The sequence below is a fragment of the Myodes glareolus genome, chromosome 19, assembly GCF_982192425.1.
Source record: "Myodes glareolus chromosome 19, mMyoGla1.1, whole genome shotgun sequence".
Classification (NCBI taxonomy): domain Eukaryota; kingdom Metazoa; phylum Chordata; class Mammalia; order Rodentia; family Cricetidae; genus Myodes; species Myodes glareolus.
Window position 1 is genome coordinate 42,170,481 of NC_142044.1, and position 18,178 is coordinate 42,188,658.

The following is an 18,178-nucleotide window of genomic DNA, read 5'->3' on the forward strand; positions in this document are numbered from 1 at the left end:
TCGGGGTTCCCAATGTAAACAATCATATGAACTGTCTATGGTATGGTGTTCACAGGCACCACTGGAAGGATAGGCGGAGGGCAGGTTCTCTCTTGGCAGAGGCACTATGTCAGAATGCCTTTCTTCTTATTGGCAGTAGCTAAGTGTGTAGATCGAGCCCGACCATCACAAAATTCACAGAAAACAATGGGTGATGCATGTAAACTCTCAGCACCACGAGCCCTTGGGCTCCTTCTGCACGTTCAGTCTGTGTCCCAGCAGAACACACTGTTTCGTGCACGGTGTCAGGGATGGAAGCTACAGGGTGTTCATGATGAGTACACGCTCCACCACTGAACCACCCAGCCCTTACAGAATGGTCCGCTTTTGCTTCCTCTTCCTTCTGCTTCCTTTAGTAATGGCTGAGGCTGAGGCTGGATTCCAGGGACCTGGGTTTGCTAAGGACAGTGTTTCAACATTCAGCCATGCTCTAAGGCCTTTAAAAAATACTCGTTTGACAGGTATAGATATTTATAGATGGTTTTAAACATTTAAATTATACTTATTTGTGTGTGTGTGTGTGTGTGTGTGAGTGTGTGTGTGTATGGAGGTCAGAGGGACAACTTGTAAGAACTGGTTCTTTCCTTCCATCATGTGAGCTCCGGGAATCAAACTTGGCTGGTTAGGCTTGGCAGCAAGCCCCCTTATCCGCCGAGCCATCTCACTAGCCCTAGATATTTCTTTGGCTCTACCACGTATCCCTTTTGAAATGGACATGCGTGCAGCTGGATGTGGGGCTTCTGCCTGGAATCCCAGCACTTGGGCACAGAAGTGGGAGGGTAGTAGAACGCTCAAGGCCAGCCTGGGCAAAATGGGCAGACTGTTTCACAAGAAGAAAAAGAAGAAACGAGTTGTATGTGTAATCAGAAAAAAAATGTCTTCGAATGACTCATGACATCATTGAAAATTAGAAGCCTGGACATTTTTTTACAGACTTAGCCTGTCTTTTTGTGGTTGTAGGAGCTGGGCTCAGCGGGGAGATTGGGTGGCCTGCCAAGCTCTGGGTGTCTGTGGTTTGTGTGGGGGTGGTACTAGGGCCTCCTCCCCTGGGCTCTGTGGAGTACTGACCATGGAGGCTGGTAGGAATTGCAGGGAGACCAGGAGGATGCTCAGAACTGGGCGGCGGGGTGAGGATCTGCCTTCCTGTTTGTTGAGTATTTGCAAATGCAGGCCAGGAGATATTAGGGAATAATAAGGTCAAAGTCCTTATTTATGGCCTTGGGGTGGTTAATGTGTAATATTCTGGGATATAAACCTGACCAAGAGGTGATACCTTGCACACAAGCCTCTGGGAGTGACTGGGAGAGCTGTGGCTGGAAGCTGTCATCATGTCGGTGAGGATGCTGGTCCTTGGGGCCCACTTCCCTCCACTTGCTTGTCTTTGCTTGAGTGTGTGGGTTAGGGTAGGGTGTTGTGGGGGTCCTCTATTGTTGCCCTTCTCTTGGTCTCAGTTTCTCCATGAGCATCAAAAAAAAAAAAAAGCTGGAATTAAAGGTGGAGGCACACACCTCTAATCCCAGCACTTGGGAGGCAGAGACAGGTAGATCTCTGAGTTCATGGCCAGCCTGGTCTATGTAGTGAGTTCCAGGATAGCCAGAGCTACACAGAGAGACCCTATCTCAAAAAGAAAAAAGAAAGTTGGGTGGATGGCCTCTAAATCCCTTAGCATTGAAGCCGCCTGTCTCTCTGCTACCACCAGGCTCAGGGTCAGGACCTCTCAGTGAGAGCAGTGATGGTAATATTAATTATGACTGATAAGCACTGGTGAGTTTCACAAAGAGGAGAAATTGAGGTTCAGGGGCTGGGAAGATTCCATATCAATGAGAGAGTGTGTGTTTAGTCTGTTCAAGGCCCTGGGTTTGATCTCCAGTACCACAAAAATAACACATTTTTAAAGGAATCACATGGAAGCTGGCCTAGCTCAGTGGGTAGAGTGTGTGCCCAGCATGCACGAGGCCCTGGGTTTGATCTCCAGCACCACACAAACTGTATGCGGGGATGCAGCTTGAAAGCCCTGCATTCAAGGGCCAGAGGCAAAAGGAGCTCTGAGTTTGAGGCCAGCCTGGTCTACACAGTAAGTTCCTGGCCAGCCAGAGGTACATACTGAGACCCTGTCTCAAAAGAGAAAGAAAGAGGCTGGGCATGGTGGCACACGCCCACTCGGCACTCGGGAGGCAGAGACAGGCAGATCTCAGTGAGCTAGAAGCCAAGCATGGTCTACAAAGTGAGTTCTAGGACAGTCAGGGCTGTTACATAGAGAAAACTTGTCTTGATAAACCAGAGGGAAACGAGAGGGAGAGAGGGAGGGAAGAAGGGGGAGAGGAGAGAGAGAGAGAGAGAGAGAGAGAGACACTGAGGCTCAAGATGACATTATAATTTGCAAAGGTTTTTCACTCTCTGAAGATTGCTGAGCCTTTGTTGCAATCTGGCTCAGCTGTGACTTTAGACAAGAGGATGTCCCTCTCCTAGGGCCTTGGTCTCCCCTGACGTGTACGGGATGGGACTGCATGGCATTCTCTGGGGTTTAGATGGTAGGTTCATTTCCCAGAATCGTTGAGACAAGCCACTTTAAAATAAGGGGCTGACCACCAGAGACTTCTTTCTTTGTCCTGTCTAAGTCTGGAATCCAGGGTGGGCAGGGCCCAGCATTCCCTGAAGGCTCTGGGGAGGAACTTTACGTACGTACTCCAGTTTCCTGTGGATGTTGGCACCCACAGGTCCTGTCTCCAGAAGCCCCACAACTACAGGGCTTGCCCCTCTGCATATGGCCTTCCCTTTGGGGGGCAGTGTTTCTGTACCCAGTTCCCTTCCCTTCCAATTTTTTTTGTTTTTTTCCTATTGATTTTTTAAAATATATTTTTATTGATATTTATTGAGCTCTACATTTTTCTCTGCTTCCCTTCCTGCCTCTTCCTCCCCCCCTTCAATCCTCCCCCAAGGTCCCCATGCTCCCAATTTACTCAGGAGATCTTGTCTTTTTATACTTTCTACTTCCCATGTAGATTATATCTATGTAAGTCTCTCTTAGTTTCTGCATTGTTGTCTAAGTTCTCTGGGATTGTGGTCTGTAGGCTGGCTTTCTTTGCTTTATGTTTAAAAACCACCTATGAGTGAGTACATGTGATAATTGTCTTTCTGTGTCTGTGTTATTTCACTCAGAATAATGTTTTCTAGCTCCATCCATTTTCCTGCAAAATTCAAGCTGTTGTTATTTTTTCTGCTGTGTAGTACTCCATTGTGTAAATGTACCACACTTTCCTTATCCATTCTTTGATCGAGGGGCATTTATGTTGTTTCTAGGTTCTGGCTATGACAAACAATGCTGCTATGAACATAGTGAGCACATGTCCTTGTGGCACGATTGAGCATCCTTTGAATATATACCCAAAAGTGGTATTGCTGGGTCTTGAAGAAGGTTGTTTCCTACTTTTCTGAGAAATCGCCACACTGATATCCAAAGGGGTTGTACCAGCTTGCATTCCCACCAGCAATACAGAATATTTAAAGAAATATTTATTCTGTATTTTTGCCAGTATATGTGTGTGTGCATGTGTGTGTGCGTGCACGCATGTGTGTATCTATACCATGTGCATTCTTGGTATCCACAGAGGCTAGATGAAGGCATTGGATCCCCTGGAACTAGAATTATGGATGGCTATGAGCCACCACGTGGGTGCTGGGAAACAAGCCTGTCTACAAGAGCAACTTTTAACCACTGAGTCGTCCCTCTGGTCCCATTTCCCTTCCTTTCTCATCTAGGACATTAGCTCCAGTGCATTGAGGGCCTATCCTAAACCAATCTGGTACAGTATTAGGTTGTACCAAGACACTATTTTCAAGGTCACAGTAGCAGGTGCCAGGTGGGGTGAATAGGAAGCACATGTGTGTTTGGTCAATGACATCATCCAAATAGGTGTAGGTAGTATGCAGGATGTCCGTGTGACTGGGTGTCAGTGCTGGAAAGGACAGTGATAGCCTCGCCCCTGCCTCTCAGGGAAACCCTTGGAGGCCCAGACCCACCCTTGGCTTTCTCGATTTTAGTCGCCTTACCACTCTTTTACTTTCGTCTCTCTCCTTCCCGATAACCCCCTCACAGCACCAATAGGGAACCCAGGCCCAGAGCGGTGAGGCTGGCCCCAAGTCACTTGAGCAGAGGTGGAGCTGGGGAGGTCAGTGTAGGAGGATCACCAGTTCAAAGGCAGCCTGGGCTACACAGCAAGTGGGGGTGTTTGGGCAGGGTGTCAAGCCTCCCTTGCGTTCGAATCAGCCATCCCCCATCCTTCTTTGTAGCGGCAAAGGACGGACAACCTTCCCACAGCTATGCTCTTGACCTCAGCCCCAAGCCCCACCCAGACAGGGGACTTGATTCAGGAATCTTTGGTGACGCTTGTCAACAAAATACAAGGCAAAGGACTGGAGATGCGACTCAGTGGTTTAGAGCGCCGACTGTCCTTCCAGAGGATCTGGGTTCGATTCTCAGCAACCTCATGGCAGCTCACAGCCGTTTGTAGCTCCAATTCCAGGGACATCCAATGTCCTCTTCTGGCCTCTGCAAGCACCAGGCATACATATGATGCACAGACATCCATACAGGCCATACATACAATACTACTACTACTAACAGGCTGGAGAGATGGCTTGGCGATTAAGAGGTCCTAAGTTCAGTTCCCAGCAACCACATGTTGGCTCACAACCATCTGTAATGAGATCTGGCATCCCCTTCTGGCCTGCAGAGCACTCATACATAAAATATAAGTAAGTAAAATTTAAAAAATAATAATACAAGGCAAGAAGAAATCAGATAGAGTCATGTCAATAAATGAAGCCCACAGTGCAGAAATGCTGTCCATAAGAGCTGCTCGGCTCAGCTGTCACCCTCTGGTCACAAGCGTGAAGGATGGACATTTCAAAGCAGTGGGCTTTGGAAACTCAGCCTGGACACTTTCCCTTTCCCCAGTCAGGGGCTGGAGAGGTGGCTCAGAGCTTAAGAGCACTGACTGCTCTTCCAGAGGACCCAGGTTCAACTCCCAGCACCCACATGGCAGCTCACAGCCATCTGTGACTCCAGTTCCAGGGGATCTGACACCCTCACCTAGTCATACATGCAGGCAGAACACCAAAGCACATGAAAACAAAAATAAATAAACCATAAAAAATAATTCATTAAGAAAAGATAGAGGAGTCAGCTGCCAAGAAACTGGGGTGCTACTACTGATGCCCTGGTTGGAAGCGAGGGCAGAGGAACACTAGATAGTGCAGGGGTGGCCACCCTCATTTCTACCATCTGGGTCAGGCTCTATGCTTGGGCCTCACAAACTGGATGCTGAACTTCCTGCAACCGGCTTGAAAGTGGGTGCTATTGGTCTCTGGGCCTCCCTCAACATCTGTCGCACAGTGGTTACTCAGCAACTGCTTCTGACTTTTTTTTTAAGGGGTGGGTTTGGAATGCTGGGACTTCTGCATGCTAGGTAAGTCCTCTACCACTTCGCTCTGTTCCAGCACAACAGTTTGTCGTTTGACAACTTTATACTCATACATAATGTATTCTGACCATTCTTTCACACCCCCTTTAGTGTATGTGTATGACTGCACTCACATGTGTGTGTGCAACCTTAGCTGTCACCCCCAAAAATGCTTCCTTTGAGACAAGGCCGCTCAGTAGCCTGGAGCTTAAAAGTAATCAATTAGGCTGGACTTCCTGGCCACGGAGTCCCAGGGATCTTTCTGACTCTGTCTCCCCAGCCTTGGATTGCAAGCATGGATCACCATGTCTTATTGTTTTGGTTTTTTGTTTGTTTTTTGAGACAGGGTTTCACCAGGTAGCTCTGGCTGACTGGAAACCTGTTGTGTAGATCAGGCTGACCTTAAACTCACAGAAAGCTACCTGCCTCTGCCTCCCAAGTGCTAGGATTAAAGGTATATGCCACCATGCTCAGCCAGACGTGGTCATTTCTGCATTACACCCGTGCTTTGGGTGTGCTAAGGGCAGCTTGTTACTTGAACACTGGGAAATTGTAAGACCTGCAGAGGTCAGGCTGTCCGTTCCGTGACCTAGACATTCTCTTCTTGGGTTGTGGGGTGGAGAAAAGCGAAGCAGAGGCTAAGGGGGCTCTGGAAAACCCGAGTCACAATGTTGTGGTCTCCATGAGGGCAGAGAGGTAACAGAGTCATCCAGAATGGCACAAGAGGGCAGCAGGGCAAAGGGTCCCTTTCATGATTCCCTGAAGCCTTCTGTTCTGTTGCTCCAGGAGAAATTTGAGGTCACAAACTTGGACATGAAATCAGGCATGACCCTGAAAATTAAAGCCAAGATCCACAAGGATGTTAACAGGTGAGCAAGGCGTGGGCAGGGCTGAGGACTGGGACCTCAAAGGCTAAGGGAGCAGCGACTCTTTTTTTTTTTTTTAATATATGCTCCTTACTACATCCTTGCTGGCTCCTGTTAGGAGACACCCTTGCGTCCTTTGGGTTAGGAACCCTCAGAATGTCAGGACACACGCTGCTCTCTGTTCCTGGTCTCAACTGTCAACAAAGGGGCAGGTGGAGAAGGGCGGCACTCCGCCTACTCTGCCTGACCCGGCAGGTCTGAAGCCTGTGCTGAAGTGTACACATCCTTCCTGCTCACCACCCTCTTAACCCAGGTCCTGTGACTCTAACCAGAGGCTGTCACCAGGGGGCAGCATAGGCCCCCTTTTCCTCCACCTGAGCACTGCTGTTAACTTCCTGGCCGCTCAGCACGGCCAGCATTTCGTGAGATTAAAACCTCTAGCTCCTGTGTTAGGAAGGAGGCAGACACACAGACTAGGAGCTAAGAGAAAAGGGCCTTCTTTCCTACCCAGGCTCCTCGCTTGCAGAAACATGTGGATATGCCTGGTCTGAGAACCCCCACCCATGACGGAACCCCACACCCCAAAGATCCTACTTCCAGGGACTCTGACTCTCTAACCCAGGCTCCTCTAGTGATCCTGCCAAGCCATACTCCCCTGCCTGCCTCCCTCTGATGACAGCCCTTCAACTGTCTCCTCCAGGACAGACAACCTGCCACTCTTAATCACCCCGCCAACAGCTCCAGTGCCTCTTCCAAACAGAATGCGTCACTGCTGTGCACAGCCTTCCCGACTGCAAGTTACAGATCTCAGTCGCAACATCTTGACTCGCTCCTCCAGCTTGTGGTCAACCAAAGTCCCCCGTCCTAAGCTGTTCTCCTGCCACTCCTCCTTGTAGGTTCGCCATTAACCTGGGCCAGGACCAAGACAAGCTAAACCTGCATTTTAACCCTCGCTTCAACGAATCCACCATTGTCTTCAACTCTCGTGATGGCGGCAGATGGGGACAAGAGCAACGAGAAAGTAACTTGTGCTTCAGACCAGGAGAGGAGGTCAAGGTGAGGTCAAATGGGAGCCCAAATGATGGCCCTCCTGCCTGGACACGGGGGCACTGCCAGGCCCCGCCAGGCCCCACCAGGTCCCTTCCCAGGCTCTCCTGACCTGTTTCCTCTCCCTGCAGATCACTGTGGCCTTCCATAATAATGAGTTCGAGGTGACGCTACCTGATGGAAACACAGTGACCTTCCCCAACAGGCTGAGTCAAAACCACCTGAACTACCTAAGTATGGTCGGGCTCCAAATCTCCTCCTTCAAGCTTAAGTGAGCACGCAGCACCTCCTCAGGACAAGACCTCAATTTCTAAACCCGTTTCAGCCCTCTCTGCAAGCCCCATCAGGACCGCTGTCTTTAGGTCCTGTAATTTCCCACGTTCCTTCTGACTAACCCCAGCCCCTAGGTCGAGAGCAAATAAAAGAATCCACATTTATTATTTCCACAGTGAGAAATGTTAGCACTTCCCATGCGTGTTAATGCTCCCCCAGCTTCGATACAGGGTTGGAAACTGAGGCACAGGGTGTAGCGCTGCCAAGGGAAGAGGATGGGAGGTGCTCCCAAGCCACCCTGTGCACATAAACTTGCCTTCCTCCTGGTGACCTGAGCACCTGCCAAGCTGTCCCGTGGGATTATGGGGCAGATACTGGTTCCAGGCACCTGGGGCCAGGGTGTTCCAGGAACTGCAGATAAGGGTCCCACCTGGGCCTCTTATCGTCTGTGCATTCCAGGCTGGTTACTCATTACCTTGTCTGGCCCCCCCCCCAGCTGGGGGGCCTGAAAGGGGGTCCTCAACTTTCCAAACTCCCAGGAGGGGAAAGAGCACCTCAGCAGGGGCTTCCTCCCTGGTTTCTTAGGCAGTTAGCTTTTACGGCCAGGCACAGGAGGCAGGTCTGGGGTTCACAGAAGACTCTACACCTGACCTTTCTCTGGGAACTGGAGAGGAGCCTGGAATAGGGCTATTGAGGACACAGTGGTGGCCTTCTGGGGCAGCTCCAAATGAGCAGGAGCAGGCAGTCCCACAGAGACAATGGCCCTGTATGGTCCCTATCCCAGCCCCACCCCACCCGGGAAGCATCCTGGGGCACAAAGCCCACACTGTGAGGCCATGGGGTTGGCACAGGGTATGACTGAAGGGCTTGTGGGCCTAGAGGCAGCAGAGGGAGGTGGGTCAGAGCAGTAAGGACCCCCTTACCAATGTCTGCCTTCCACAGACCAGGAAGGACGTGGGGCTAACTCCAGTTGGGCAACTGTCCATGTCTGGTGGGCAGGGTAGTTGTTAGGTGATGGTGGGTGAGCTCGGCCCCTCTGCTTTCTGTGAGTCTTCAGGATGGCAGGACCTGGAGCCCATGCCTAGTTCCTCACACCTTGACTTCGTCATCTTCCTCAGCATCCGCAAATTCAAAGGAATTGACCTGCACCGTGCTGGGCACTGGGGCTCTGTGACTGGCCGGAGGTGTATTCCATTCTTCATTCAGACTCTCCCAGGAGCCGTGGACTTGAGGTAGCACCCCTGCCAGCTCCCGCCGAGCATCCATCTCGGTGTAGTGGCGGCTGGCCCGGCTGGCACCCCAGCTGGTTCCGTGCCTGCCAAAGGCCATGTTGGGAAGCACCTGGGGATTCTCTCCCACAGGAGTGGGCTTTACCTCAGCCACAGCGCCCAGCACAGCAGTGACCCCATTGGGGAAATGTCCACGGGCTGGGGGGCTTGCTGCTGGAGCTGCCAGGCTTGCTACAGGGTCTGGGGTGGTTATGGCACGGGCTGGGGGTTTTGCAATAGGGGCAGCGGGGGTTGCTGCTGAGGCAGGGGGCTTGGCAGAAGGGGCTGTGGTCTCAGCTGCTGGGGTTTCTGAAAGGCTCATGACACCTAGCATCTCGCTGAGGAGTGAGGGGCCTAGGTCAAGGTCAAAACGGAAAGACAAGAGAGAGTCAGAGCGTCGAAGCTCGGGCTCAGAGGGGAAAGAATTTTGCTCTCGGTCTTGAGCATGGTCGCGGTCGCGGTCACGGTCTCGGTTGCTGTGCTTTTCCGCACGTGGCAGGCGCGAGATGGTGCAGAACCCAGAATCCAAGCCTAGCAGAGAAATGGGGCAGAGGTCAGGGCTGGGGTCCCTAGCCCATTTTTGGAGACAAAGATCCAGGACAATCCTGATATAACATGGGGCCCCTGAAAAGCTGTATCCCCTTGCTGGTCTCTACACGGACCCCACAGCCTTCCACACGATCTGAAACTAATCCTGATGCCACTTTACAGAAGAGCAAGTGGAAGTTCAGCTTGAGATGGGCAGACCTTGTCCAATGCCAGTCTGTCGGGGTTGAAACTATGCCTGCAGCTTGAATCTTGACACTCAGTCCTGATGTGAACTTGGCCATGGTTCCTGGTTCCCTCTATGAAACTGATCGATGGCTGCATGTCAGTTTATCTGTGGGCATACGAAGGAACCAGAAGCCAAGGCCTGAACAGAGAAATCATAGGTTCTCAGGACAGAGACATGACTTCCAAAGGGTACCAGTCCAACCCTGCAAGACCACTAGGTCTGACATAGTGGCACCAAGACTGTAATGCAAAGCATGACCATGAGGGGGCAGCAGTAACCCACGGTCCCCTGGAGAGTTGTCCTGCCAAGGTGGCATTCGCACCTGAATCAATTTGCCAAGTTACAGGAGCCTTTGTTCAAATAACAGCTGTCCTCAGCACCTGCTACAGAGCTGCCTAGGTCACAGCTGACTTTACTCAATCTTTTCCTGTCTGGTTTTTTGAGTCAGGGTCTCTCTATATAGCCTAGGCTGTCCTGGAACTCACTGTGTAGAGTAGACTGGCCTCATCGCTTTGCTGAATCTTAGTACTGAGACTAAGGGACCCGAAGAGGTGAGGACTGGCGTGCAGAGGTCCATGTGCTTACTAGGACTGGAAACCAGAGCGGGCTCAGAGAGCCTCACCGTGATACCCTCGGACACTGAGGTGGGGGCTGCTTCATGGAAGGAGACAGGAAGGGGTGGACTGGTCACAAAGCCCAGAAATGAGAAAGGTTCGCCAGAGTCACAGAGCAAGTTAGCGGGTTGCTATAATACAGACTTTATATCTATCTCAGCCTCGGGGTTATGAGGCCTAAGTAGGCTGGCACCCCACCTCCCTAGTGCCACCACCGCCCCTCATCCTCAGCCTAGGCTGGCAGCCAGACTCCAACAGTTCATAGACTTGAACAGCTATGGGGAAAGGTTGCTATGGAGGCCTGGCAGAACCCCACAATTTCTCTGGGTTTGAATCCCAGCAATGGAAAGGAGACTGTGAACCCAGGTCCTCACCGTAACCAGAGCGGCCATCCGTGGAGCCCGCAGGACTGCTGTCAAAGCTGAGCTTGCCCACCACTAGGCTGTCATAGGTGGCCTGGTTGAGCTGGGGCAGGGAAATGGCATTCTTGATGATGGGGGAGACGGCAGGTGGGGCAGGTGATGCTGAAGGTGGGGAAGCCATCCTTCGAGGAGGCACTCCCACCCGGCGCACCTGCTGGAGCTTCCTGGCCAGAAAACTTCGGGGTGAGCGGTGGGTGTTCCCAGAGCGGCCCCCATGGTTGCTGAGGAAGGAAGTGTCACCGAAGACATCCCCACCACGGCCCACGTGCATGGTGTGGCGGAAGTCCCCAAGCGGGGGGCTGATCATGTCTGCTGTCAGTCGCCTCTTTCCATGGGAACTGGACACCCATCCTACAGGAGACATCTTGCCCAAGCTCATGGTGGGGGCTCCTATGCCCCCCTGGGGTCCAGGCATCAGCTTTGGCTGCTCACAACTATTGGTCCATGCCCAGCTAGGGCCAGGGGAGATGGCAGGCTGGACTCAGCGGCAGTTCTCAGTCTCTTTCTGTGGATGAGGGTGGTGTAGCTGAAGACAACCCTTGACTCTGTTAAGGCGCTGTCCCCAGTGCTGAGGCTGAGGGCGTCTCTTCCTTCTCTCTCCCAGAGGCCTTGTCCCTTGCCCCGGTGAGGCTGAGGATCAGAGAAGACACCAGATGGGTGGTCCCTGTCCTGGGGTGGAGACCTGGAAGGGCAGAGAGATGGCATTGTAGTATGGCAGCAGCAGAGGAAATCCGAGTCCAAACAGTAGCCACCCAAGAGAACAAATGTGGCCACCCAGCCAGGCACAAAGGAGGACCCGCAGTGTCCGTGTGTAGCGGGTTCAGGAAGGATCTGAGGGGCGGTGGTGACAGAGTAGAGCGTGCTTACTGCACAAGCTCAAGGACCTTGAACTCCCCAACACCCATGACAAAGTCAAGCGCAATCCCAGTGTTGTGGGGTGGGACCAAAACAAAACAAACCCCACAAGTTTCAGGTTCAGTGAGTGGCTCTGTTTCCAGGGACCAAGTTAGAGAGACAGAGCAGGACTTCTGTATGTGAGCACGTGGACCTATGCACCCCCACACACGTGCACGCCACGGCTGAGAACCAGCAGCGTGGACGGCAATGGCAGTCAGAAGTGTGGATGCCTCTGAGCGCCATTGCCTGGGCGAGGACAGAGACGCCATTCTGCTATGAGTTCACAATGGGCACCAGTGAAGCAGAAAAATGACCGATCATGACATAAGACCTGCGGGTGAGGTGTCAATGGCTCTCCTGCCCACGTCAGGCGACTCAAGACACTAGACTTCCCGGAGGCACCAGAGCAGGAATGAGCAACGGATTTGAAAGTGTAGTGACTTGCCCCTGACTTCTCAGGAAGAAACAGAGAGTTGGGTTCCCCATCCCAGCGACCTTGAGCCCACCCCCTACACATGCCACTTGCCGGCATGTTTCAGTTCTCTCGGGGTTCAAATCTATTCTACCTGGAGAGGCCAAGAGAAAGGAGGCGCCCTGCCAAGGTCTTGTGAACTGCTGTGTACACAACCTGCCACAAAGCCAGCACTGACGCTCCTCAGGGCCCTCGGCCTCCAAGGTGTTTCCTGGAAAAAGGGATCCTGTGGTCAAAAGTGGCTTTTTCCAGCCAGCTCCTGTGCGCTTGAGCCTTCAATGATCTAGGAAGGCCTGCAGAAAGGGCTTCATCAGGTCAGGTTGATGAAGGAGCCTTGTTGTTGGGGAACAAATTTTAGGGAAAAATTGCCATGGGTGCCAAAAGCTGGTCCCTACACACGAACGTCCCGCCTGATCCCTCACCGCCTTCCTCTGCTGTGCTACCCTTCTCAGAGGGCACCTCTGTGTCTCCTTTTCTCTTCCCCTGGGTGGCTGGAGAGCACCTAGGGTCCTGAAGCCCAGATTCTGGTTTTCTGTGACCCAGAGAGGGCCAAGTTTGCTCGAGGCCAAGCTTGCCAAAAAGCTAGTCCAAACTTGAACTCGGGGCCTCTGACTCACATAAGCCTTTGCTGGCTTTCAGGGCCCAGTCTTGTTTCCCTGAGCACTTTGAGGGTGGGGCGATGCCTGGATTTTCCTGCCTCTCTCCCTCCCAGTGTTTAGCACGTGGCCAAATCCATAGCCAGCCTAATCATTAGCTGAGATAACCTTCCGGTCAGAGGACCACCCCTTGCCACCTTCTGAGAGGGTAGAGTGGACTGGGGACTCAGAGTCCTCACCCTGTGACCTTGGGCAAGTCACCACCCCACACCTGCTCAACTGATAAAGATCTAAACCTGAGTTTCAACTTTTTTTTTTTAATTTTCTCAACCCTAACTGCCACCTCCAAGCTTAAGATTCTCAATGCAGCCCTTCTATAATGTTATTTGAAATTCAAAATAGGTTCACTAACAAGATAAAACAAAGAGCAGAACTGGACAAAGCTTGCTTTGTTTTGGGACTGCATTCTCTTCCGCCCCACCAGTGGCCCCTCCTCCAGTCCTAGCTCCTCCCCTCCTGGGGGGGGGGACTTCTGAATCATCCCTTTCCCTGGCACCCCCAGCGCAGAGAAGCCCTCCTGGAATGCTTGCTGAAGTTATAAAGCATTCTGCTTGTTGTTGGCTGACCAATGGCATGACATCATCAGATGATTCTCCAACACCCCCTGGAGGCTTGGAAGGCTGGCTCAGGCTACAAAGAGGGTTGACAGGCCCAGGGAACAGACTCATCCAAGGTCCCGTGGCAGGTAAACACCGGCCAGGTTTCCCAGCTCCACGGAAACTAGTCTCTACACTTCAGAGTCTAAAGGAAGGAGCTGGGGAACCGGGTAGGGCTCACTTTGCAAAATGGCACAGGGAGGGGTCAACTGTGTCTACACTGTGACAGTACCAAATTCTCAAACTTCTGAGCTTCCTCCAGGCTCTTGCCCTATCCAACCCCTGACCAACCATGTGATGAAGCCACCACCTCCCAAAGGCCTCTGGGCACCTGTAGCTAGCATCCTCTACGTCTACACCCATCTACTGCAGCAGAGCGTCCTGGACCAACTTCAGCTACTGTCTCTGTCTTCCCACGGAGAAAGAGGAAAAGACTTCCGGCCAGAGAGGGCAGGAAAGAGCGGAAGATGTGGAAGAAACTCAATTCTCCCACTCTGGAGCAGGGTAGGCATGCGTTCAAATCCAGGACTTCACAAGAAAGAGACATCTTTCATTCTAGTGACCCCTGGAGGCAATCGCTTAACACTGGGTGCCAGCACTGCTGGCCTCTAGGGTCACGCCACCTGCACCGGGGGTCGAGATACGAGGACCCTTTTTTTCTCAAAGGCCCTGGAAACAGCCCCTGTAAATGCTCTATTTACCCATTTTACACGGGACAAACAAGCTGTAGGTCACAGACAAAACGGAGTGTCCTGGAGCTTGCTTACATCCTACCAACACTGGCAGAAGTGCTTCGTGGGGAAGTCACCAGAAGGAGAAACAGGATCCTGGTTCTGCAGTTCAGCATCCACCACCCAGGCTTGAGCTGTCACTGGTGAGAGGCCAGTCTCTGGGGAGAGCTCTTAAATCAACTGATCAGCGGTATGGACACGTGCTCAGAGCTCCTTCGGTAGTAGTGACCACAGGGACAAGTTTTGGGGGCTTTGGCAGGGTGCATTCACTCAGAGGCCAACAGGGGTGGCTGTGGGTGCAAGGAAGTTGGGAAAGAAAAGCTGCTCCGATGGTGGGGAAGGGCCAGGTGGGGACAGCGCTCCTTGGAGTACCCGGATACTTCCTTAAGCAGGTGTGCAGAGCTCCCAGCCCCCTCCCAATCCCGGCAGCCTGTTGTGGGGAGCACAGTTCTTTGACAGCAACACAGGACTATGGGATTCTGTTGCTTCAGATTCTCCCCAACCTGTGACATTTGGGGTTAGAAGTTAAGTCCTCCAGGGGCATCCTTTCTAAGTCCAGCACTTTGAGATGGTGGAAGATAGAGAAACTGAGGCCAGGAATAGGGTAGTAAGCTGTTGAACTTCCCTGCCGGAAGGCTAGGAAGAAGCGCCTCGGGCCATTAGGGAGCAACACGGAAAGCGGGAGGAAGAAAACGAGGTTTTGTTTGTTTACAAGGTCTCGCTATGTAGACCAGGCTGACCTCGAAATTGTGATCCTCATGCTTCAGTTGCCCAAGTGTTGGGATTAACTTGTGTGCCACCACCGACTTACTAAGATGCATTGTTGCTCCAGTACCCCAAGTTAAAGCTAAGCCCCCTCCACTCTGCCGCTGTGTTCTCTCAGCCTCAGTTTCCCAGTCTAGAAAACGGGCTTCAAACTTGGCGAGTCTGGAATAGTTGGGACAAGGACAGAATCAGCTGGAATGGGAAGTCCAGGAAAGACTTCAACTAGAAAACTTTCCCTTCTGGGGACCTTGGAGGGGAGACTTTGGAGAGTCCCTCGGTCCGGTCCGGCGCGGGCAGCGGCTGCCGTGGCCAGAAGGGAACCGGACGGGATGACCTCATCCGCTGCTCCAGTCTGGAATGCAGCTGGGGAGGGGGCAGGGTGCCCTGTCCCCGTCCGCCCCCCCTCCTGCAGCTTCCCGCTCCCGCTCTGGCGTCGCCGAGGGGGTCCTGGGGTCCCTTCCCTTCCGCTGCCCGCGCAGGAATGCGCGCAGACGGTCCTAGACTCGCCCTCTGCCCGCCTCCCGGTTTAGTGCTCTATTCTCCGATCCTTGGTCCCCAGCGCCCTCCCGCAACGTGACAAAACAACCCTAGAAGTCTGCGCGTCCCGGTCTTCTAAAGGTTGACCCCGCGCACCCAGGATGGTGCTCAATCCCCCGGCCCGCGCTCGCGGTTACCTCGTGTCGTCGAACCCGGGGGTCCAGGGGTTGGTGCGCTGGCGCGTCCCTGCGAAGCCCAAGAGTCGCTGGGCCGGTCTGCGCCGCCCTGGCCGCGAGCTTGGCGGCCGGATCCCCGGGCGGGGGCGGGCTGCGGGCTCCCTCCGCCCCTGCTCCGCCCGCGGCGGCCGCGCCCCCTTCAGTGCTAGCCACGCCGCGAGGACTGCAGGGGCGAGGCGGGAGTGCCAGGCCAGGCCCCAGCCCGCCGCCCCTAGGCGGGGCGACCTCGGGAATGTTCACCCTGTCCTGAGTTGGGAATGTCTAGAGGAGGGCACAGGGACTCTTTGCTGCCCACTGCTCCTCAGATGACCTCGGGGAGTCCAGAACTGACAACTTGGGCCTGGGCCTCCAGCCTTTCTCTGCTGGAGCTGGGGGAACTGGCCAGAAGACCTTGAAATTTTTTTTTTTTTTAAATGTGGGCATTTACTCTTTCCCTTTCTCTCCAGTCTCCTCCTGTCCCAGTACTAGCCCCGTTTGATACTAGCAGAACACTTAACTACTCTGGGGGAAGAGGCCATTGCTCCAGGACACATGTAGTGAGAGAAGAGTGTTGGACAGCGTGTGGTCATATCATGGCCCCTAAAGCTGGTATGGCCGTGGTTTCTTCCTTGCCTTTCAGTGCCTCAGTTTCTTCATGGGGCTGGAGAGACGGCTCAGTTGTCAAGAGTGCTTCCTGCTCTTCCAGAGGAGGGAAGTTCTTTTCCCAGAATAAAAACACACACAAACACACACACACACACATGCACACACGCATGCACACTCACGCTCATGCACACACATCTATTAAAAGTGGAGTTATCAAAGCAGACATTAGACATTACATTATCTCCTGTTCGCTACTCTAGCAACTAGGCGAGTTGTTGAACTGGTAAATGAGGTCACACCTTAGAAATCTTTAGTGAGGCCCCCTACTTCAAAGAAGGCACAGAGTCAGTCATGCTCAAGGCGAGAAGACAGATCCTGGCCCCCTACATGGCGTTGTGCCCTCTTCTTCCCTCTGAGGACAGACAGGAATCCTAGGGGCTGCGTGTGGCACCAGTGGTCCCCGAAGGCAGTCTGGGAGTGAGATATTGAGCAAGGGTCCCTGGAAGAGAGAAAAGCCGGTGAAGACTTAAAGAAAGAGAAAAAGCAGCAGAGAGCCTAGGAAGTTCACACTGGACAGACCCAGGGCAAAGGTTTTGAGTTGTGGAAGCAGGAATGGAGCTGGGCAGCACTGTCCCTGCAGAGGTGAGGGACCGACCGTGCAGGCAGGTGGATGGGGGAGACAGGCTGACGCAGAGTGATATGCCTCTAGAGTCGACTCTGTATATCTGTGCTCTTCTCCTTGGGAAGGGGGCCATTTTTGCAGCTAGACAAATAAAATGAGGCACAAACCAAGTGGCATGCTCAAGTGGCATGCATATAAGATTGAGATATAGGTGGTTCCCCTGGGGCAGCTCAGGGAAATTGAGAACAGTGTCCCCAAGACTCAGAGGCACTGCAAGGCATGGAGGAGGAGGCTGGAACACAGGACAGAACTGAGCCGGGCCTGGGTATTTAACATGGCCATGTGTCTGTGCATGCGTAGGTTCAATTAAAAATCTCTCAGCTTTTATTGAGCACCTAATGCATATCCTGCATAATCACATTTAATCTTCGTGAGCGCCCTCTGGGAACAATTGTGCCATCGTGTCCCCTTTGCCGAGAAGTGAGGTGACTTATCCAGGGCCTCCTACTTTGGCAGGAGGATGACATGTCCTGTTTGTCGAGAGCACCGGTGTCCCGGCTTGATTACCAATAGCACTTGCTCATGCTCCCAAAGGTGCTCTGGTTAGAGGGAAAGTTACTCTTCCCTCCAGCCAGGGTTCCTGGAGCAGCTCAGAAAGGAAGCCACTTGGCTCAGCGTTAAAGACCCAGAGTTCAAGGCCGCCTGTGCGCACAGAGTAGGCTTCTTTTTAAAATGGGTCTAGCTCCGGGGCAGGCATTTACCATACCCGAGGGTGTGTTGCAAGCCCAGAGAGGTGACCCAGAAAGCTGTCTTTGTTTATTGAGACAACACCTCACTTTGTAGACCTACTTGGCCTGGAACTCATGATATAGATGGGGCTGGCCTTGAACTCACAGACTCAGAACCTGCACTTCCCCAGCCGACTGAGAAAGCTATTTGGGTGCAAGTGGTTAGTTACCCTCTGTCCACTCTTGCGCCATCCTCTGTACCCTGGCTCAGTGGCTCAGAACCTCCCAACCTCTGGACCAGATTCCAAATACTCCATTTCTCCCAGCTAGCTGTGTGGCAATCTTCTAGGCAGACATTCTGTCCCATTGTACAGAGGAGTGAACTGAGGCTGAGCGGGGGTCCTTGCTCACATTTGAGGTTGTCTGTAGAGAAGTCTATCTCCATATAGGCCGCAATCCCTGCTCCTGGCGCCACCTCTGATTTAAGGATCTGACTCAGTTTCCTCTGGGAAAATGGAAGAAAAAGAAGTGCACCCCTTCCGAAGTGGTGGGGGGGAGCGGATCTGGAGACATGGCTCAATGGTTAAGGTTAAAAACACTGGCTGCTCTTCCAGAGGACCAAGGTTCAATTGCCAGCACCCACATGG

At 52.8% G+C, this 18,178-nt stretch overlaps 2 protein-coding genes across 2 annotated transcripts; one reads left to right on the forward strand and one right to left on the reverse strand.

Annotated features, from left to right (window-relative positions):
• Nucleotides 1–1,238: 1,238 nt before the first annotated feature.
• Nucleotides 1,239–7,870, forward strand: Lgals2 (galectin 2). Its single transcript, XM_048454818.2, has 4 exons — nucleotides 1,239–1,373; nucleotides 6,288–6,370; nucleotides 7,264–7,423; nucleotides 7,546–7,870. Exons 1-4 carry the CDS (start codon nucleotides 1,368–1,370, stop codon nucleotides 7,687–7,689), a joined length of 393 nt encoding a protein of 130 aa, XP_048310775.1. The 5' UTR covers nucleotides 1,239–1,367; the 3' UTR covers nucleotides 7,690–7,870.
• Nucleotides 7,834–15,713, reverse strand: Cdc42ep1 (CDC42 effector protein 1). The gene is made up of 3 exons (XM_048454817.3): nucleotides 15,558–15,713; nucleotides 10,719–11,448; nucleotides 7,834–9,486 (listed from the first exon to the last, which is right to left on the reverse strand). Exons 2-3 carry the CDS (start codon nucleotides 11,179–11,181, stop codon nucleotides 8,777–8,779), a joined length of 1,173 nt encoding a protein of 390 aa, XP_048310774.3. The 5' UTR covers nucleotides 11,182–11,448; nucleotides 15,558–15,713; the 3' UTR covers nucleotides 7,834–8,776.
• Nucleotides 15,714–18,178: the final 2,465 nt, after the last annotated feature.